The sequence below is a fragment of the Peromyscus leucopus genome, chromosome 1 (genome assembly GCF_004664715.2).
Source record: "Peromyscus leucopus breed LL Stock chromosome 1, UCI_PerLeu_2.1, whole genome shotgun sequence".
Classification (NCBI taxonomy): domain Eukaryota; kingdom Metazoa; phylum Chordata; class Mammalia; order Rodentia; family Cricetidae; genus Peromyscus; species Peromyscus leucopus.
The window spans coordinates 29097993-29121501 of NC_051063.1; the positions used below are offsets into that span (position 1 = coordinate 29097993).

Below are 23509 nucleotides of genomic sequence, written 5' to 3' on the forward strand. Positions count from 1 at the left end.
AAAAGATGAGAGGTAATATCTCCCTCTAATTTTATGAAGCTGTAACTAGTCTGATGCTAGAGTGTAACTGTGGTGATATATTGTGTACCCTAATAAACTTGCCTGAGGATCATAGGACAGAGCCAACCACTAGATTAGACACAGAGCCAGTCACTGGTGGCACACACCTTTAATCCTAGCACTTGGGAGGCAGAAATCAGTCTGGATCTCTGTGAGTTCAAGGCCACAATGGGCTACATGAGTTTGATCCAGTGTAGGAGAGAAACAGAGCCAGACAGTGGTGGCACACACCTTTAATCCCAGTACTTGAGATCTCATGCCTTTGCTTGGGAAGCAGACATCCTTTAATACCAGGAAGTAATATGGCAGGGCAGAGAAAGGTATATAAGGTGTGAGGAAATAGGAACTCACTCTCTTTAGGCTGAGGATTTTGTAGAGGTAAGAACTAGTGGCTGGCTGTTTGGCTTCTCTGACTTTTCAGCTTTTACCCTGATACCTGGCTCAGGGTTTTTTTTTTATTAAAAGACCATCTAAGATTGGAACAACATCTGGTGCCCACTGTGACATGACATAGCAACTAGAGACCACATACTTTATACACACACATAACTGCAAAATTTATTTTCAAATTAGCAAACTGAATTCAGCCATATACAGAAGGATATATCATTATTGAGGGATTTTTAACCCTAGAAAGACAATGTCAGTTTGAGCTGCAAAACCAACCACTTTAATTCACCATAGTGGCAAACTAAAAATCTTAAGCTATAAGATCATCTCAAATGTGTTGACAAAATTTATTATTTATCCCTGGCAAAAAAATTCATAGCAATGTAAGAATAGATATTTTCTAAAATATAAAAATATCTTAGAAAAATTAGTTTAACCAAATGGGAGCAGATTAATCATTTCCTTTTGTGATCTGAAATGAGACAAGGGATTTGGCTAAAACTACTTCAAACTAACAATACACTAGGAATGCCAGCCAAAGCAACAAGTTAGGGAAAATACTAGCCGTGCTGATGGGAAAGGAAGGAGGAAAACTACATTTATCTGTTTCTGAAAATAATAGACGACATGGCTATTTACACAGAAATTTCAAAATCTCCAAAAAAACATGATTAAATAACTCAAATATATAAAGTCCTCAGACAATAAGCAATATAAAAGTTTGATTTTAAATATTCAGTGGCTATGAGAAATTGGAAATTGAAGTGGGAAAAGTATGATTGCCAAGAAAACAAGGGCCTCTAAATCAACATGAGCAAAGCTTCTTTGAACTCAGAGACTGAAGCAGCATTAAACAGGATCTGCACAGATGTGCATCGGGAAGTCCTCTGCACACACATACGCTTCCAGTTCAGTGTTTTATGGGATTCCCGAGCGTGTGCAGGAGTGGCTCTCTAACTGGTGTCACATCTCTTGGGCTCTTTTCCTTCTGTTTGTCTTGTTCAACTCTGAGGTAATAGTTTTTGTTTTATCTTATATTTTATTTTGTTATATTTATTATTATCTTTTAGAAGCCAGTTATTTTCTAATGAGAGACAGAAGGGGGGCGGACCTGGAAGGGGGCAGGAGGAGTAGCGGTAGGGAGGCCTTAATCAGACATATTATGTGAGAAAAGAATCTATTTTCAACAAAGAAGGGGAGGTGAAGAAACCACAAATTATAAAGTGTTAGGGCCTTTTTATTGTTTCTAAGTATACAGCTGTCACATCTGCCTAGAAACAAATGCCAAAGGAATAGTCAGTTTGGGAGAGAGATTGTGGGACTATTTCAATTTATAAAATATATATTTATAAACAAAGGTTTTGTTATAGGGAAAATATTAAAATTTTATATAAAACAACAAAATAGCATAAGATTTTGCTCACTATAAAGTGTCCTTGAGACGTTAAGGAAAATCCAGGTGAGTGACATGGCATCACCACATCTGTAGATCAGAAGTAACACAGACTGTAGATGCCAGTGACCTTGTGTCAGCCACAGACATTCTGATCTATGACATCATCTCAAAAAGTCTTATTGTTTTTGAGAACTGAAAAGATGATTCAAAAACATCAGAGAAATATAAATGATCTATTGCAACACAACAAATTTGAAGAAGAAACATATATTAGACTTCATATTCCTTTATGATTTTGTGTGAAGCAATAATAACCGACATACATGTGTGTGTGCACATATATACATTCCAAAAATCACATGGATGTATGCGTTTTTATATTTGTCAAAGAATAGGATAAAAACTACATATATTTGTCTGTGGATGTGCCACAAGGTGGTCAAGGTACTCCGACAAAGCCACAGAAGTGCCAGAACTAGGTGTTCATATGAAAAGGGAGCTTTAGGCTTTGTCTCTTATCACTAATAAACATGGCCAAACTCCCTCAAAATTCAATATAAATCCAGTCTAATGGTGAAAACAATAAAACTTCTAGAAAGAAACTTTAGAAAATCTTTGAGTTGAGTACATATTTATCATTAAGCTTAACATCAAATAAAAAGCAGAAACAAATTCAACAAATTGAACATCAAAAAAATTAGCTGACACAGCATCCCATCATTTGACCAAAGCAAATGGAAAGACACTCAACACCAGTAGTCATCAGAGAAATGAGACATCAAACCACTACGTGACCCATAATAGAGTGACTAAGATCTAAAAAACTTGACTAAATATTTATAGGATATGGAGCAACGGAAACTTTCATACATTTCTGATGGTGGGTGGTGGAGCAGCTCTTGGCATCTTCTCAGGAGTTAAACATGTGCTCTTTGCATGAGATAGCAGTATCACTCTCATTTTCCCAAGCGAGTGGAGACTGGTACCCACCAAAAGCCTGAACACAAGAGTCAATGGCAACTTTGTAATGGCTCAAAACCAGAAAAGGCAAATCCATCAAGTATGAGTGAGTGAGTAAAATATGGAATATCCACAGTAAGGACATTCTACTTATAATAGAAAGAAGTGTGCTTGCATCAGAAAGACAGATTAAGGGTTCTGCACCAAAAAAAGATATTGCTCAGAAACCGCCGGCAAAGTTGTTTCCAGTGTGAAACATGGCACAGTAGCAACATTCTCTAAGTAATGTTTTCCTCAGTGTAGTCCACTTAAGCTAGTGCTAGCAAGGGAGAAAATACTCAAACTTATTTTAGTAATTTTATTAGTATTAGTTTTAGTCATCCATGAGTAGCTGGATAATTCATATGGCTAAGAAAGATGGAGTGATTTAAATATGACAGATCTAATGCTCGTCACAAGACATGCTCAGATGATCCCATGAATACATAAAACAGGACTACCTGGGGTACACTGACACCTGGGCTGCATCTCCACGCACAAGGAAGCCAGAGCTAAATGTCATTGATACAACCAAGCAGATAAATAAACAGTAGTTAGGACAGTGGGAGCCTTTGCCCTGTGCTTTATGATATGGAGAGCAACCTGAGTGTAGGCAAGGCCCAGCAGCCCCATGAAAAGGTAAGAATGCCTAGAAGGGCCTACCTTTCCCACAGGCTAGGTTGCAGATGTGAGCACTAGTCATTTGTTTCCTTTGTCAATTGCTAAGAATTTTCTGAGTTCTTCACGGAAAGTTGTGAATATCAGCAGGAAGAACCCTCTTACTCACTAGAGACAATCACAGACAACTGGAACTTGGTACTCACTGATAAGTGTGTGAAAACAGCCACATGGACCTTTGGCAGTCCCAAAAGGCAAATTCCACTGAGACTCAAAGAAGCAAAGCAAGCCAGGAAGTGCTCTTAAAACTAAGGTTTCTTATCTGAGGATTTGACTTCTGTGGCTATAGGTAGGGCTGAACAAAGAGATAATTACTCTTGAATTTTAATATTAAAGATTAAAAACAAATGCTAAGTGCTACTAAATTATTTCCCATATTTCACGCACTGTATATATTTTTAACCCATTCAGTCCTCATATCAGCCCAGTGGTACAGGTTATTTTGTAGCCCACATTTTGAATATAAATAGGTACAGAAGTTTAGATCAATTGCCCAAAGTTCCATTGCTGATAGACACAGAGCCAGAATTCAAATTCAGGCAGGTGTCCAGAATCTAATGTTCTACTCATTAAATTATATTGCTTAGAAAAATTTAATTTAAACCAATCAATTCAATGTCTTGTTTTTATTAAAGCTAACTGTTTATGATATCTGATTTTTTGTAAAATTTGACTTAAGAAGAAGACCATCATTGGGACAAAGTGACCAGCTACAGAATGGGAAAGATTTGACCAACTACACATCCAACAGAGGGCTAACGTCCAAAATATATAAGGGATTAGAAAAACTAAATATCGGCCGGGCGGTGGTGGCGCATGCCTTTAATCCCAGCACTCGGGAGGCAGAGCCAGGCGGATCTCTGTGAGTTCGAGGCCAGCCTGGGCTACCAACTGAGTTCCAGGAAAGGCGCAAAGCTACACAGAGAAATCCTGTCTCGGAAAAAAAAAAAAAAAAAAAAAAAAAAAAAGAAAAAAAAAGAAAAAAAGAAAAACTAAATATCAAAAAAACAAATAACCCAATTAAAAATGGGGTATAGATCTAAAGAGAAAGTTCTCAAAAGAGGAAATTCAAATGGATGAAAAACAAAAAAATGGTCAACATGCTTAGTTATGAAGGAAACGCAAATCAAAACTATATTCAGATTTCATTTTATACCTGCCAAGACAACCAAGATCAATAATACAAGTGACAGCTCATGCTGGAGAGGATGTTGAGTAAGGGAAATGCGTAGCTAGAGTTTTCCTGCCTTGCCCACAGTCAGAACAAATCGCTGTCACCCGCCAGTCCCACAGCCACTCAGACCCAACCAAGTAAACACAGAGACTTATATTGCTTACAAACTATATGGCCGTGGCAGGCTTCTTGCTAATTGTTCTTATAGCTTAAATTAATCCATTTCCATAAATCTATACCTTGCCACGTGGCTCGTGACTTACCGGCATCTTCACATGCTGCTTGTCATGGCGGTGGCTGGCAGTGTCTCCTTCCGCCTTCCTGTTCTCTCTTTTCTCCTCTCTGTTAGTCCCACCTACACTTCCTGCCTGGCCACTGGCCAATCAGTGTTTTTTTTTTTTTTTTTTTTTAATCAATCAGAGCAATTTGACATACAGACAATCCCACAGCAGAAATGCTCATCCATTGCTGATGGGAGTGCAAACTTGTACAGCCACCATGGAAATCAGTGTGGCAGCTCTTTATAAATCTCAAGATCCAGCTTTACAACTCTTGGGCATATACTAAAAAGAATGCTTCATACCACCACAAAGACACTTACCTAACCATGTTAATTGCTGCTCTATTTATAATAGTCAGAAATAGGAAAAAACCTAGATGTCCCTCAATAGATGAACAGATAATGAAAATGTTGTACATTTACACTCAAGTGTTAAGAAATGAAATCATGAAATTCACAGGTAAATGGATGGAACTGGAAAATATCCTGAGTAAGGTAACCCAGACCCAGAAAGACAAATATGGTATGTATTCACTTATATGTAGATATTAGCTGATATGTCAATAATAACCAAGCTATACTCTGCAGAATCACAGAGGTTAACTAGTGTAAGGGACTTGGGGGTGGGCAGATGCATCTCATTAGGAAGCAGAAATGGAATAGATAGTTATGGATGGATGGGGGCATGGAACAGCAAAATAAAGTGGAGATGGGAGAGGGGGGGGATATGGTGAGGGATAGCTAAAATTAAGGGCCATTTGAGGGGTAGTATGTAAACCTAAAACTAGAGAATAGACGCTTTCTCAAATGGATACATATGTACAGCAATCTAACTAAAATCACCAAATAATGGGGGAGACAGAGTCTTAACCAGCCATCTTGTCACCAAATGAAGCTTCCAGTTCATGGATTTGATGACATTGAACTGTTGGCCAGAAGGGTCCTTTGGGAATCCCCAAATAATCCAGGCTGCTGCCAAGGCTATAGGCTGCTCTCCACAAACTGGTGACAAGGTCCCACTGCCAAAGACAACACCACACAACCCACCGAACACGGAGAAGTTGAGTTGGTGCCTACATAAGAGTCTTTACCCCATTTTCTAGCATCTTTAGTACAGGAATGTATTGTACGCCATCAAAGGAGAAAGGTAAACACCAAACCAGTCACAAAACCAACGACTGGAAACGGTGTCCTGGATGTGAGAAGCTAGTGCAACAGTGGTGCAGACTTACGGTGTAACCAACCACGTCTGGTTTGGCTGAATGCCCTCTCCATGAGACAGAGGCCACACCCACACCGTGACTAGACAGCATAGGGACCCAGGGTAAAAACAAACATGAAGACATAATAGTAAAAGACTCCTAATGATATTCTGCTGTACTTATAGACCAGTGCCTTGCTCAGCCAACATAAGAGAAGCTTCCTCCTGCAGCAGATGGGAACAAATCCAGAGACCCACAGACAGACATTATGCAAAGCGTTAGAGACCTTGGATCACTTAGCTCCAAATGGGATGTCTCCATCAAATTTCTCCCCTCAGGGCTCAGGGAACCCCCAGAAGAAGAGGTGAAAAGAGTACAGAGCCAGAGGGTATGGAGGACACCAAGAAAACAAGGCCGTTTAAATCAACAGAGTTGATGCATGTATGAACCCACAGACTGAGGCAGCATGTGCAGGGCCTTCATGGGTCTGCATCAGGTGGGGTCCCAGAGCTGAAAGGAGAAGTGGACACATGGCCACACCCCCTAACCCAGAAAGCCATCTCTAATTGATAAGCCACTTGTAAATGAAACTTTACTTGCCTCCAAGGGAGTCTCACTAGGGAAACAAACTACTCTTCAGGTAGACTGTATACCCAACAGTAGATAGATGGTCAACAGAAAACAAATTCAGTGGCATCTTTGGAGGTTCCCGATCTCATAATGTCATGTAAGAGCTTTTCTTTCTTTTTAAAAAATTATCTTATTATTTTCTATTTTAGCATATATATATATACATATGTGTTATATTCTCCCTTTTTAACCTACACATCCTTTGCTTATCTATTATGGCTTCCAGTTTAGTGTTTTTATGGGATTATTGAGTGTATGAATGAGTGAGTCTGTTTCTCGTCCCTTCTGTTGGGCTCTTTCCCTTCTGTTTGCTTTGTCCAACTCTGATGGGTTAGTATTTGTTTTATCTTACTATATTTTATTGTATTATTATCCCTTAGAAGACTATTGGAATTCTAAGTAGAGACAGAAAGGGGTGGATCCAGATGGGAGGGGAGGAGCTAGGAGGGGCAGAGGGGGAAGAAATGAAAATTAGGATATATTCTGTGAGGAAAAAAAATACTATTTTCAATAAAAGGGAAAAAAAAGAGTTAAAAAAGAATTGACTGAGGAAGTTTACAGTAGTTTCTCTTACAATATTGATTTTTCTTTTAACAGAAGTTGTGCAGCTTACTCTATTCCGATGAATTTGAGTGACTTGCAAATGTAGCATTATTTATTCTTGCCGGCCACCCCTCCTTCCATCTTATTAATTTCCTACAGGAAATTGCAGTTAATAGAAGAGCAGCAGTGGAACTGACTCACCCTACAGTTATTAATTAGAGCAATGCTGCTCAGTACCTCAGGATGCTAAAAATACAGCACGAAACAAAGCTGACTGACTCTGGAAATGGAATTTCAACTTCAATAGTCTGCTGGAAAAATTATGCATTAGAACCCCCGTCTTCACTTAAGAAAATTCTCCACGAAATAGTCAGTGAAGAAAGCAACTTGGTATCTGACCATTCTCCTAAGACTTCAGAAGTGAAATAAACTCGAAAAACACTGCAATATATTATTGAAGTTTCAATAAGTTTCTTTTAAAAGCTATTAGTCACATCATTCCCACCTACAGGTTATTACCCACAGTCAATAAAGCAAGAAACAGTATAAACTATCTTATTAATTTTATATAATGGTTAGTAAACTTTAAAATACTGTACAATAAAACTTTTAAATGTGTCTGATGACTCTAGATCACACTGGATAATTTATCGTTCTATGTGGCGTAAAATGTTAGGTAAGTGAGTGTCATGCTGGGAAAATGTATACGATTTCTGAACGTGAAAATCCATTCTACTGAAGTCATCTTGTGTGATGTAAGGTTATTATTGGGATGATTTTATGATCTAGTTACTAAAAGTCCCTGACAACTCTGCCAGGGATTCTGCAAGTTGCCTAAGCTGCCTGAATATACCGGTATCATAATGCCTCTCCTACCCCCAACACACTCACCTTAGGGCCTTGTAAGGCAACGCTGTCTTGGGTCTGCCACCTCACAAACTGCCTGACACCCTCTTGTCAAAGTTTCAGCACAGCAGAGTCAAGTAGGTGGTACTAATATGGAGCAGAACAGAAGGAAAGAAATACTGATAGGCAAATGCCTGACCTAAGAGGGCCAAAACATGAATAGATGCTCTGAGGTATCTAGCTGCTGTTTCGTCTGCTTATGAGGCCTTCTCTTATAGCACTGTAAATGCAGAGGGAGGAAGGGAGGGTGGCAGGAGGGAGGGAAGGAGGAAGGCCAAAAGGAGAGAGGATAGATTCATCCAAGCAGACAACTCCAAAGCACAAAAGAAAGACTCATGGTCCTGTTTAAAATATGTAGTATATAAAACTGACACAATTAACTTCCTCTGTGATGAAAGCATTCAAGGACAAACCTGAGCATGCTCTGTTGGGACTGGCAAAGCGGTTACAGCCAGGGGAATGGGGTGGACAACAGGACTGCAGATGTGGCCACTCTATACTGAACAACAGGACTGCAGACATGACCACTCTATACTGAACAACAGGACTGCAGACATGACCACTCTATACTGAACAACAAGACTGCAGACGTGGCCACTCTATACTGAACAACAGGACTGCAGACGTGGCCACTCTATACTGAACAACAGGACTGCAGACGTGGCCACTCTATACTGAAAAACAAGACTGAAGATGTGGCCACTCTATACTGAACAACAGGGACTGCAGATGTGGCCACTCTATACTGAACAACAGGACCGCAGACGTGGCCACTCTATACTGAACAACAGGACCGCAGACATGGCCACTCTATAGGAAACAACAGGACCGCAGTCGTGGCCACTCTATACTGAACAACAGGACCGCAGACATGGCCACTCTATAGGAAACAACAGGACCGCAGTCGTGGCCACTCTATACTGAACAACAGGACCGCAGACATGGCCACTCTATAGGAAACAACAGGACTGCAGATGTGGCCACTCTATAGGAAACAATGGACACCTAGATCCTGAAAGGACTTCCTATATTTTTATATATTTTCTAGAAAGTCACTGAAATAAATCCACCTTTACAATTATTCTCTGGACTTACACATTCTATAGACTAATCCTTAAACTAACATAAAACCAATAGGAGGAGTGTGTTCTCAGGAGGTTGTATAGAATGCATTCATTGTATATTAAAGACTATTTTCAAATTGATGTCCTTATAATTATAATACATTTCATACTTAAAGGAAGTATAGAGCAAGGGAGATTATCCCTATTACATGATATTTCCGTCTAACAGAAAGCCCCAGCTTTGTTTTAAGGTAACTTTGTTATTGTTTGTGGTACGCATGAGCCTCAGTCATTTTGGCTCATATAAATATTAACAAAAGCAAATATTTACACTTAAAGCTGGGGAAATTAAGCCCAGGGTCAGAGCATGGGTGCTGGTAGATTTGTGAGTGTGGTGAGGGAACACTTCCTGGCTTGCAGGTGGCCTGCTGCTCACTGTATGCTCTTCTGAAACTGGAACTAACACCTTCCATGCGGACACCACCCTCACAACCTAATCATCTCTCAGACTCCCCAGCTCTGGATGATATTCACATCGAGAGTCAGGACTTCAGCATAAGACAGTTTGGGCGTATGCAAGCATTCAGGTCACACCAATACAGATTCAGATACTTTGCATTCAAGTATTTTTTGGGGGGTGAGGTATTAGTTAAATAAACAATCAAGACAATCAACTTTAAAAGGCAGACCAGACATCACAGTACCTGGAACATAGTTAAAATGAATTAAAAGTCAGCTGTGTGAGCCTAACACATTCATCTAAGATGTATAACAAAGTTTCCTAGTTTAAAGGTATCTCTTGTGATGTTTATCTTCAATGTCAAGGCCATGACCCTAAACCTGAAGAAAAGCACATGATATGGAACATAATAAACAATGCATATATAACAGAGTCTGTGTGTCCTGATAGACTATCCAGTCAGAAAATATATTTATATGTTTGTTATTGGTTAATGTTTATTAAAAGAGTAATGAAATGGAAGTGGTCTCTATGGAGAATTTCAGTAACATCCAATCAGTAGTAAAGAATATACAAATTAGAAAGACCTATAAAAATTATTTCTTAAAACATATAAAAACACTAAGACAAAATTATGCAAGAAGACCTACGGTATTTCCTTAAAAACTCTTGCCAAGAGCAATTAAGAATGGACTGGTTTTCTATTTGTTCTCATAGTGGTTCACCTAGTGACGCTTGCTCTGCAAGGCCACACAGAAACACAAATGCAGTCTATAGAGAGACGAAGCCTTTATCACACCCGAGTGATGGGTAATTCCCCTCTTTCCTAAATGACTGCTGGAAGGTTTGTGTCATTGCAATATATTATCTCCACCAGGGAAAATGATGCATCATTTAAAAATATTAACATATAAATTTTATTGTATGAGGATTAGGACCAAAGTAGTCTTGCCAAATTAATTTAGGTAAGTATACCAGCTAAATAAATCAGCACCCTTTTTACTTCTAAAAGCACTCTAAGCAATTTCAAGTCATTAAAAATACTTTTAGCTGCAACATTTTGCTTTTTCGTATGGCCTTAATGGTGGTGTGGCAGCGTCTCTGCTGTGCTTTTATGATCTCCGGATGGCAGCAGCATTTCAGTAAACTACAAAGAAAATGAAAATCAGGGGTAATTTTTTGAACAAGTCATCTAAATTGTTAAATCAAAAATGGCATAAATGTTGCAAGCTCTTATAAATTCTAATTTCCCATAATCTTTTTGCCAAACATTCAATAGGAGATGAACCTCCTCTAAAAAGATACACAGAATTGGTAACAAATTGCAAGGGAGTCTGGAACCCCTGGGTAGTGTTCTGGGAAAGTTTTACCCATTTATCTGATTTGCTGATTTATGAACTAGTCTTGCAGTCTTGTGACTTAATTTCTCTTAAGTCTACAAATGTCTCATATAGATGAATGTCATTATGCTTCATATCTATTTAGATTAAAAGTTGAGTCCCACAAGGCAAAAGACAGTCAATTATTTTCATTTTATGCTGTTCTTATGAAATATTGCAGTTTTTAAAAGGTACTTCTGAGAATGAGAATTATTCACCAACATATTTTAATGTGAATTTCAGGTGTCTGAATGCCAGAGAGAAAATAATGTAATCTTGAAATATAACTTCAGATAAATTGTATTTATAATGATTTTATAATTTTTCCATGAAGTTTTCTCTGATAAAAATGACTAATTCTTTTTTTTTTCTCATTTCTGTGATTCTGTTGTAAGATTTGGACAGAATGCTTTCTTTTTAAAGAAAATTATGATGGATTTACAGATATAAGTATATAAGATAAAAGTTTCCTAGGTTCTATTTCCCAGACAAAATCAGACCTTTGGGGTACATGTCATGAAACAGAAACAAAATGGCTTCAGTCACTTCCATGTGGAATGATGACTCTCCACAAACTGAACAAAATTATTATTATTATTTAATTCCCTGAAAAGAGACAAAGTTTGTTTACTGTGAGGTGTGCCACAAGAGGTTGTTTCCTTGACACACCCCTGTCCCACTCAACAGTGAGATCTGAGAGACTCGAGGATTTCTGCAGATCTTACAATAGAGACTGATCTGATTGGGAGTTGGTGAAGATAAATCTGTTAGTTTGGGGTTGGTGGACACAGGAGGCATGGGCTTCGAAATAAATTTTAGACTAGAGGGTCCCCAGCCAATGCTACCTATTGAATGGCAGAGTGCTCAATGTCCCTCTGGATGGATTTTCAAAAAGTCCTTGAAAGAGTAAGGAAGTGTTTATCACTGTCCAACTCTGATTGCTATTGCTGTAATAAACATGATGACCAAGAGCAACTTTCTGAGGAAAAGGTTTACCTCATCTGACAGCTTACATCCCATCAGGAATGGAAGTCAAGGCAGACACTTAAGACAGGAGCCTGGAGGCAGGAACTGAACCAGAGGCCATGGAGGTATGCTGCTTCCCATGGCCTGGTCATACTGCTTTCTTATGCAACCCAGGACCACCCGCCCAGGGGTGGCTGGGTCCTCCCACATCAATTAGCAATCAAGAAAATGCCCCACAGACAGGCCAATCTGATGGAGGGAGCTCTGCTATGAGCCTCTCTTATGTCTAGGTTTGTTGATGAAATCTAACTAGCATAATGATTTCATCTTTCTGGTGTAGAGTTTCTTGGAACAGTAAAATCCGGCTGACAAGAGAGTAGAATAGTAGAGCCTTGTTCATGGAGACAGGAGGCTGTGTGGGTGTAGATAATTTTAGATCTTAACCAATAAAACCCAAGAACAATATCCTTCATCCACAAATTAAACAATTAAAGAGTTTAGAAAAGCAACAGAGGTTAGACTATAATTTGCATTTCAAGTATAATCATATAATAATGCTCTAGCATCCTTACTGCAAACAAGGGCAGAACAGTGTATTAAACACAACCAAAGCGGAACAATTCGCTGCGATTTCAGAACCTTTGCTTTATAATTTTATCTCCTTTTTACTTACACTTACCTCCACTATGTGTTTCCTCCATTTGTTTCCTTCCTATCTAGTTACTCTGGCTCCCCTTTTGGTTTTTCAAGTAGCTCTGAAGACTGTGGTTTCCAGAGAACTTAGACTTCCTCAGGATCAAAACAGGTAAACATTTAAAGTAATGAAGGACAAGGCTATCAGTGGGAAAGCCACAAACTAGTGGAAAATCCAAATACTAAAGCAAGAGAGGGGCCACATTTACAGAAGGAAAGGGCAGTCTAGGACTGGGAAATGCTCCTGTGAGCTGCTTCTGGGTCCAGGTCTTGATGAGCTAAAGACTTTTTACTTGCTCCTGCACAGAGAATACAATTTCCTTCAACTCCTTGGAATGCCATAATAAAATGCCAGAGACTCAGTCACTTGAGCAAGAAACACTGGTTCTTATTGCTCTGGAGGCTGGCCATCTGAGATAGCATATTATCATGGCAGGGCTCTGGTGTGGGCCTTCTTGTCAGGCTCATGGCTGCCTTCTGTTCAGTCTTCATAGGAGTCAATGAGAAAGGAAAATCCCAAGGCCTAATCTTAACCTAACTGCTTCCAAAAGGCCTTACCTCTCCATGTCACACTGTGGCTGGGGGGGGGGGAGCGGGGAGTCCCACATGTGAGTTCTGAGGACTCCATAAAGATACTAGCAAAGTCTCGAGTGTACAGGACAATCAGAGAAGGAAGGACAGAACCAGCTAGAAGCACTTCTTTCCTGAGCAGAGTGGCCACTATGGGACAGAGGAGAGTGCTTGCAATGATCCATTTACTGCTCCCTTCTCTCCTTCTCCTCCTCTCTTTGACTCAGAAGTACAGTGGACTATGAAAACATCACTTAGCTGTGCAATACTGGGGAGAGATGATTCTCTCAGCATCACGCTCTTCACAAACAGGAGACGAATGCCAGTCCCTATTGCCTCACAGGCTGCTGTGAGCTTTAGAGATAAAGCTTGCAATCGGTACCTGATCTACAGTGGGATCTTAGGAAATGGCACAATGAGACTCTGCCATAGTGTCATATGCTGTGGGATGTTCTGTATGTTCTGTGGGAGCCCTTCTTGGGTTCTTTGTGACGTTACCCAGCAGGTCCGTATAGAGGATGATTAGGACCATGGGCCTGAGTGCAGGTGTTTGAGATGGTCTGCACTTGGCTGTGCTGGGGGATGGTCTGTATGTCAAGTTGTTCTGATTGGTTAATAAATAAAACCTGATCGGCCGTGGCTAGGCAGGAAAGATAGGCGGGACTAGCAGAGAGGAGAAATAAAAGGACAGAAAGGCAGAACAGAGACGCTGCAGCCGCCGCCATGACCAGCAGCATGTGAAGACGCCAGTAAGCCACCAGCCACGTGGCAAGGTATAGACTGTATGGAAATGGATTAATTTAAGCTATAAGAAGAGTTAGCAAGAAGCCTGCCACAGCCATACAGTTTGTAAGCAATATAAGTGTCTGTGTTTACTTGGTTGGGTCTGAGCGGCTGTGGGACTGGCGGGTGACAGAGATTTGTCCTGACTGTGGGCAAGGCGGAAAACTCAAGCTACTTTCCGGAAAGTTCAGCGGTGTAGAATGTAGGGTTGCACTTCTATAAGAATCCAAAATGACGGAGGTAAGCTGGACAGCTAGACATCCGGGTTGAGCGGCTTTTTGGTTGAGTTTCACCTACCCTAGTCTGAAGTTTGGTGCCACCTACTGGTAGTTGATCTAACTTGAAAACTGATGAGGGCAATTCTGAGACCTCAAACTGACCTGAGTTCTGGGACAGTGGCAGTGACTCCAGGAACGCTTGGAGTGTTAGTGCACATTTTATTGGCCTGATCCAGAGGTCCAGGCTGGGAGAGCATGGGGAGGTAGAAGCATTTCAATTCTGAGTTAGTGTTCCCTGATTATTGTCATCTGGCAGACAGCTCCATGCTGCTCTGCTTCTTCAAGAGGCACTTGGAGCAAAAAGAGAAAGCAAGAACAGTATCCCTCAACAATCACTATTTTTTAATTCAAATTATTTTAATTTTCATTATTTCCAAGTATATTATTTGAAGATTTCATACCACTGCTATTAATAATATTAATGTCATTACTACTGAGTGCAACAAACAAGCTTTCAGTGTTTATTAAGTGCAAAGCAAACAGGCATGGTGACTATAAAGATGAATAAGAAGGCATCCCTGACTTAAGAGTAGCTTTTTATTCCATGTGCAGAGGGACCTTATAGAAAACAGAGACCTGCGGGGCGGTGGTGGCGCACGCCTTTAACCCCAGCACTCAAGAGGCAGAGCCAGGTGGATCTCTGTGAGTTCGAGGCCAGCCCGGGCTACAGAGAGAGTTCCAGGAAAGGCACAAAGCTACACAGAGAAACCCTGTCTCGAAAAAACAAACAAACAACAACAACAAAAAAAAAACCAAAAAAAGAAAGAAAGAAAGAAAGAAAGAAAGAAAGAAAGAAAGAAAGAAAGAAAGAAAGAAAGAAAGAAAGAAAACAGAGACCATGTAGGGAATCCTAATGAGATGAAAGACTTCCAAGCGAAGATGCCACTGGCTGAGGCTAAGAGTAGGTCTTCAATAATACGAGACAGAGCAGAGATCACAGGATGACTAAGGCAAGTGGGCAAGAAGTGCTCCATCACAGGACAGAGTGGACAGCACAGAGAAGTGCTCCATCACAGGACAGAGTGGACAGCACAGAGGCCAGCAGAGGGCATTTGGGGATAGCATGTGGTTTTATACTTCCACATTTTGGTGAGATGTAATTACACAACTGGATTTCTGAGAAGACATCATTGACTATGTGGGAGACTACAGCACCAGCATTACGAAGAGCAGAGGGAAGAGAGATTTGGAGCAGGGAGCTAAAAGCCTCTCTACATGAGTGAGAGAAGACAGAACTCTTACATGGGCTAACTTAATTGGGAAGGGATATGGTGGAAGAGATTCCAAAAACAAGATGAGTAACGTAGGGAGAGGTGGGAGGGGGGTGATAGGACCCTGAGAAACTGCATCTGAAATACGTAGCATTTACTGAGGAGAACACAGATTTGTTCACCCTTTCATGCATCTTTCTTTTTCTGTGAGTATCCTCCTGAATTCCTCCATCACTTCTCTTGACCTCTGCTTCAATGTCACCTTTCCTAACCTATTTTATAATTGTTTTTCTAAACTCTGTGACCTTCCACAGAGACACACTGGCCCAGTGGCGGCACAGACGTTATAAAGTAACCAGCCACTCGCTAATATCAGATCTGCAGCCAACTCTGTGAGATGGAATCCACACCAGGCACTGATAAAGTGGACGAGAACCTGACCTTAGATAGGCCTTGGGCCTAGGGAAAAGTTACTACTGTTTAATTCTGCTGGAGGAACACAACAATAAAATGACTCTTAATGGTATATTACTATACCCATAGAGCAGATCATCACTCAGCCCTCACCCGAGGACCTTCTTCTTGCAATAGATGATACTTGGCAAAGACAATGTGCAGAGAATGAGCGACTTTGGAGCATTCAGCCACAGATGGGATATCTTTAGAATGAGATATCTTTATAAATTAAAAAAAAAGCAAAATTTAAAAAATACATTGTAAATATCTATGGTACACAACGGCACACATATTCAAATGCATCTTAGGCCTGGACCCGTTATACACCCAACCCCTTACACCCTTTTCTCGTCTACTCTCTGTTCTTGCCACTCTATCCCCAGCCTTTGCCCAGGCAGTTTTGTCTTTTCCTTCATGTCACCTGGATATAATGTATTATTTATAAAAATAATTAAATGTGTACATAGAATCTAGAATCCACATAGAGAGAAAAAGTGGTATTTTTTCTGAGGCTTGCATATTTCACTTAACATGGCGATCCATCCATTTTCCTTCAGAGAACATATTCTCATTTTCCTTTGTGGCTCACTACAACAGCACTGTGCATACACATTCTTTGTTCTTCACTCATCTGCTGGTGAATACCTGGGCTAAGTTTATATATGGATCCTGTAATTAGTACTGATGCAACAGTATTGTGTAAACATCGTGTAAACACACTCTTTGTTATTCATTCATGTGCGATGAATGCCTGGGCTAAGTTTACACATGGACACTGTAATTAGTACTGATGTACTAAATAATAGATATGATATACAGGTATCTCTTAATATACTGACTTAAGATTCCTCTGGGTATATTCCCAGAAGTGGTAGAGCTGGACTGTGCAGTAGTTCTATTTTTAGTATACTGATTTCTACAATGGTTATATGAATTTATATTCCTACCAGCAGTATATAATAGTTACCTTTTCCCTATATCATCCAAAGCATTTGTGTTCCTAACGATAGCCATTCATGAGGTAAATGAAATACAATTTTATCTGTCTACCACACTGACTACACCAAACCTAGTTTTACATTGTCATAGGACTTGTCAGTACCTGACAGACACCAACACTGATATAAACACGGTGGGGAGTGGGCGGGAGAGGGAGAGATAATATGAGAACAGATGTAGGAACCCTACCCTTTTTGGCTTATGAGATAGGATCTCATTTTGTAGCTTCTGCTGGCTAGGAATTTGATCCCGATTCTAGGCTACCCTCAAATTCATGGCAGCCCTCTTGCCTCAGCCTCCCACATGCTTGCATTACAGGTGTGAGCCGCCACCATGCCTGGCTTGCACAGGAACTTGTCATCTGTTTAGCTCACCCTGGAAGCCCCGGTGTCTGTCCAGTGAAGGCCAGGAAGAGGACCGACACAGGAGCAGGTGGTGTGCGCCCATACTCTCGGTCTTGCAGTCATAGGTGAACCTGCAGGCACTTCCAGAGACTCATGACACCAGGTATGTAAACCTGTGTGAGGAAATGCGAAACTACACAGACGTGAACATGCCATAAGGCTAAGAGAGAGACTGGGGGAAATGAAAGGTGTGACAACTTTTTTCTTTCCTTCTCTTTTTAATTTTTTGGGCAAGTAGCTCTACACTTTGTTGTCATCATGTCCCATAAATTATGTACCTGATCCTGAGTATTTAATGATCTTGGATGGATGATAATAATAATCAGGAAGGAGATAAGCAAATAAAACTTTGTCCCTTCAAGTAACAGGAAGGAAGGGTAGAAAACTCCGAGTTAGAATGCTCCCTGCCCCCGACTGGTTGTTCTTATATAATTTCTGCTCCCCATTGGTTATTGTGATGTGATGCTCCTCCAGACATCATTTTCTGCAGTCACTTTTGGGAATGGCTGTAAGACTGAGCACATACAGAAGTTAATGTACTCAGCTCTGCTTTGAAAATAGGGCATATTTCTGATCATTTATGATCTGTGATACCAAGAGGTAAGAGCTGCGCATTTTATGTTGCTATTCTTAAACTTATGACTTTAAAAGTAAATCAACAGATTTGTTCATGTGATCACTGTACTGTATTTCAAGGCCCAGGCTCTGAAAGGTAAGAGTTCACCTTGCTAAATTCCTTTAGAAGCACTTTTGTCCTCTTTGGAAGACAAGTGGCCATGCTGCTGAGGAGGCCCTATTCTCTACATTGATGAAGCTCAAAAGATTTCACTGGTAAGAGGTAAAGTTTGGGATTATTGAAATTCTTAACTTTAACCTGGCTGATGTTAATTTAACAAGCACTTACTGAGTTCCTACTTCTTTGTATAAGATACTCTCTTAGGATATGAGAAAAGGAGAGAGGGACATGTGGCCTTTTCACCCACAAGTGTCACTCTGTTAGGTGAGAAAGACATGTGAGCTTTCTTCCTTCCCTTTCTCTTTTATTTATTTCCCTTTCCTTTTCTGAATAATTTAGTTCTACAGTCATTTGGTGGGCCAGAGCCAGGGAGGCATCCACAGCACGGGCAAAGGAGAGTCACAGGTGCCCAAACAGGGCATCCGGGATGTGGTAAAATCAGAATCCACACATAGACAGAAGTGAGCAGTTCTTCATGAAGGGGACAGAGGTAACGTAAGAATGTGGGAGGGTAAGGTAGGACATCCACGTGGGGCTGGCATAAGGCATTCTCAGACGTGGTAAGAAAGAGAGGCTACGCGACCTGGTGTATCAGAGACCTGGCAGATGGGGAGGGTTATGGCCATGTGCAGACCCAGAGCCTGAGTGGAGAAAGTGTGTGCATGCGGTGGTAACCCTGCCGAGAGGGTCTCATGTCCAGGCAGAGTGAGGTGGGCTCAGGTGTGGAACACAAAGCACACAGTGGGACAGCACCAGCAGTCAGGTGGGGCAGGAGCTAGGGTTGAGGACCAAGTTGGGAGGGAAGAAAGTGATCTGCACTAGGAATGGAGGGCAGCTGAGATAGGAAACAGAAACAAAACCAAATTCATAAAGTAATCATAGTAAGTATAGCTGGCAGTGGGTTAATCATCTAATTAGAACAGAGTTTCAAACCTGGAAACTAAGTTGGAACTGAAGCTTTTATTGGAAACTCAGTATTTTCAATGTACAGAAAAAGAAATATCACATGCATGTCCCGCGGGGCCTGGGAGAAGTCACACCTTGACAGCAACAAACACGCCCACGACACCGAAGCTGCTCAATGTAACTCCACACAAAAGGAGCCACAACTTTGTGGACAAATGGCCAGGGTAGCAAAAGTAGAAACAAGACTGAACTGCTTATACCAAATCACAAGGCCATGTTCACAGAATATGGACTGCTGTAGGTATTATTTTAAGGTGTGTTACTTTTGTTTATGTTGCATTTGTTTAACTCTGTGAAGCTGTGTTACTACTGTACCTGTTACAGGATGGCCAATAGTAAGGCAGGAGAGAGAAATAGGCAGGGCTGGCAGGCAGAGAGGATAAATAGAAGGAGAAATCTGGAAAAGGAGAAGTAGCCAGAGAAGGAGGAGGATTCCAGGGGCCAGCCACCCAGCTACACAGCAAGCCACGGAGTAAGAGTTACAGAAGTGAGAGAATGGGAAAAGCCCAGAGGCAAAAGATAGGTGGGATAAGTTAAAGTTAAGAAAAGCTGGCAAGAAACAAGCCAAGCTAAGGCTGGACATGTATAAGTAAGAATAAGTTTCCATGTGATTTATTTGATAGCTGGGTGGTGGGTCCCCCAAAAAAGTAAAAAACCCCAACAATAATGGACATCTGTAGAAAGGACACAGAAGTAACCCTTTGTGCTGATCTGAGAGGATACAGTGAGAAGAATGAGGCCTGTGTTGACATTGCTGTTAGTGACAATACCTGGCACTAATCATGAAGAGACACTGGATAAATCTAAGTGGACTCTAATGTCCTCTGCAAAATAATTCCTTTTAATGGTCAAGCATATGGAAATCAAGGAACGATTGTGAAAATATTTAGAGAAAAATGAAACAGTCCTCGGTATTTCACTGGACTTGGGCCATGTCTTAGTTGGTGTTCTACTGTTGTGAAGAGACACCATGACCAAGACAACTCTCATAAGAGAAAGCATTTAATTGGGGGGCTTGTTTACAGTTTCAGTCCCTTACCCTCATGGCGGAGAGCACGGTGGCATGCTGGCAGGTGCTGGAGCAATTGCTGAAAGTTACATCCTGGTCCTTAGGCAGAGAAGGAGAGCAAGAGAGACTGGGCCTAGCACGGGCTTTTAAAACCTCAAAGCCCATCCCCAGTGACACACTTCTTCCAACAAGGCCACACCTCCTAATCCTTCTAATCTTTTCAAATAGTTCCACTCCCTGGAGGCTAAGCATTCAAATATATGACCCTATGGATGCCATTTCTGTTCAAACTACCACAGGATACAAGTGATGGAAACAAGTGCTGAATACTGAATGGGACCTGAGGAATGGATGGTAGCAACACTGATGATTTCTACACACTGATAGCTGTATTGTGGTTAAGCAGAAAAATGTTCCCAATTTTAGGAAAAAATACATTAAATTACTAGGGATATAAGGAGGTCACAGGTGACAAATAACTCTCTATTATAACAAAGAGCACAAAAGCTCTTTTAATACACATGTAACTTTTCCTTCAATTTAAATGAAAGGATAATGTATTAGAAAGCTTGAGCTGTTCTACACCTTTAGAGGATTATGCACAGTTAGTGCTGATTATGAGTCCAAGTGGCCCAATGATCTCAGAACCACCTCATAAACCGAGGCTGACTACTTCACTGCTGGTCAGCACTGGGTGAATGGCAGTAATACTATGATCAATACCATTATAATATTGTCATCTCTTCCATCAATAAGCCCTTATTAAATTCGCATTCCATAAAATCCACCTACTTAAAATGCACACGCATAGCTCACTGATGTGTTCAGCACACACCTAGAGTTGTATAAGTGTCATTACAACATATTTATCTTTTTTTCTCAAATTCTTACCCCAGGAGAACCTACTCTTCATTTCCACCCTACTGATTTTATTCTAAAGCTTATTCTGTTTTCTCCAGGTACAGGAGTTAGTGTCTCATAAATGCAGTGATCAGTCAATGTACAGTTGATGAACAAATGGACGGACAGTCACATGAGTGTACTGCCAACTGGTGTGACACACCGTTGAATGACTCAGAGATTATGGCTGCTTCCCATCTGCTACTTTGTATGTGTTCATTAAAACCAAGTGGTGTGGTATTGTATTCCCCCCAAATATTGTGCATGCTAATAAACTCATCTGGGGTCAGAGACAGAACTGCCACAATATTAAACATAAAGGATAGGCAGTGGTTGCACACACCTTTAATCCTAGCATTCCAGAGGCAGAAATCCATGTGTTTAAGGATACAGCCAAGCATGGTAACTCACACCTTTAATCCCAGAGAGCCAACCTTTAATCCCAGGGAGTGGTGGTAGAAAGCAGAAAGGTATATAAGGCGTGAGGATGAGAAACTAGAAGCATTTTGGCCTGGTTAGGCATTTGGCTGGTTTAGCTTTCAGGCTTCTAGCAACACAGTTCAGCTGAGATTCATTCTGGATGAGGACTCAGAGGCCTCCAGTCTGAGGAGACAAGACCAGCTGAGGAACTGACAAGGTGAGGTAGCTGTGGCTTGTTCTGTCTCTCTGATCTTCCAGCGTTCACCCCAGTAACTGGCCTCGGGTTTGATTTTATTAATAAGAACTTTTAAGATTCATGCTACCAAGTAGTTCTCAAGCTTCGAGTTACAAAACCAAATGGAGCTTTCAGTGTCTTGAAAGTCATTTTACAAAGTGCATGGTGGTAGTGTCGTTTTCAGTGTGGGTTAATAGAATGTGGATGATGAACTGCTATTATATCAATATATTTTTGAAAGTGTTGAGGTCACTTTAACTCAGATAATAATAATAATCATGGCTGAACTTCCAACCTCTGCCATATTAGTAACTTGTAGTTGATTTCTATGATGGTATAAAATTCTTCAAATACAGGATAACTTTATCACACAATTGATTTGAAGACAAATATATAAAAGACGACATTTCTTCAGGCATAACCTATGACAAGAAATCAAAACCTAGTAGGGCCACAATAATGAATAGCCATCAATTACTTTTTCTGTACACTGTATTTTCATTTTATACTACCTCAGAGACCTTGTCATGATTACCTTAGTGCAGAACACTCAAAAATGGTCAAATTATTACTTTGTGGCAATGATGAAAAACTGTTTAATCCTCTTCTTTAAAGCCCTTCTTAAAGTTCTCCTATGTGTCTAGACATAACTGTGGTGATATTTTATTTGTGCTCGAACAAATAAAACTCACCTGGGGATCAGAGGAAAAAGCCAGCCACTTTATTAAACATAGAAGTCAGGCAGTGGTAGCACAGGCCTTTAATCCTAGCACGCGGGAGGCAGAGATTTATCCAGATCTCTGTGAGTTCAAGGCCACACTGGGAACAGAGCCAGGCATGGTGGCACTCACCTTTAATCCCAGCACTGGTTAACCATAGAGATCTGTACAGACAGGAAGAGCTGGGCAGAAAGAGGAAGTGAGGTAGCTGGGTGGAGAGAGGAAGTAAGATGGCAGGGACAGAAAGGTATATAAGTGTGAGTACACATGAAGTAACTCTCTCTCTTGGACTGAGGATTTCCTAGCAGTAAGAACTAATGGCTGGCTTTTCTATTCCTCTGATCTTTCAGCTTTCACCTCAATATCTGGCTCCAGGATTTTTATTAATAAGACTTTTTAAGATTTGTGTTACACATAACTGTTTATGTTATTATTTCTTCCAAATAATATTGGTTCTAAATGTTTAACAGTAAGAATTCTTTTTTTTTTTGGTTTTTCGAGACAGGGTTTCTCTGTGTAGCTTTGGTGCCTTTCCTGGAACTCACTTGGTAGCCCAGGCTGGCCTCGAACTCACAGAGATTCGCCTGCCTCTGCATCCCGAGTGCTGGGATTAAAGGCGTGCGCCACCAACGCCCGGCTAACAGTAAGAATTCTTTCAGAGAACTGTATTAGCTCATCACTAAAATAGCCACTTTCTCAAACTGAAAACAGATGCCTCAGTTTTAACGTATGAAGATTTATATGATTGTTTTTATTTCTTTTTTGTTTAAACCTAACAAATAAATTGACATTAAATTGACTAAACAACAACAAAATTTCTTTCAAAAATGTAACAAGGGATATTTTTAAAATTTATTTCTTAGAATAATGGAAGAAAGGTGAAGTACTAACAATGATACAAACCAAACCAAATATATATATATATATATATATATATATATATATATATATATATATATATTACTTATAAAACTTTCCACATTCCATCTTTATCAGAAGAGCT

At 40.4% G+C, this 23509-nt stretch overlaps 1 protein-coding gene across 2 annotated transcripts in view; it reads right to left on the minus strand.

Moving 5' to 3' along the window:
- The window catches only part of Atrnl1 (attractin like 1), a 590535-nt gene that overhangs the window by 135707 nt on the left and 431319 nt on the right, over window positions 1–23509 (minus strand). Inside the window, exon 28 of one of the 2 annotated variants that reach the window (XM_037205779.1) lies at window positions 10729–10929. The exons of the other annotated variant lie outside the window; for it this stretch is intronic. Coding sequence (XP_037061674.1) covers window positions 10861–10929 — 69 coding nt within the window. The 3' untranslated portion in view covers window positions 10729–10860. Of the gene's footprint in view, window positions 1–10728; window positions 10930–23509 lie in introns of those variants that run through there. 2 annotated transcript variants of the gene reach the window in all.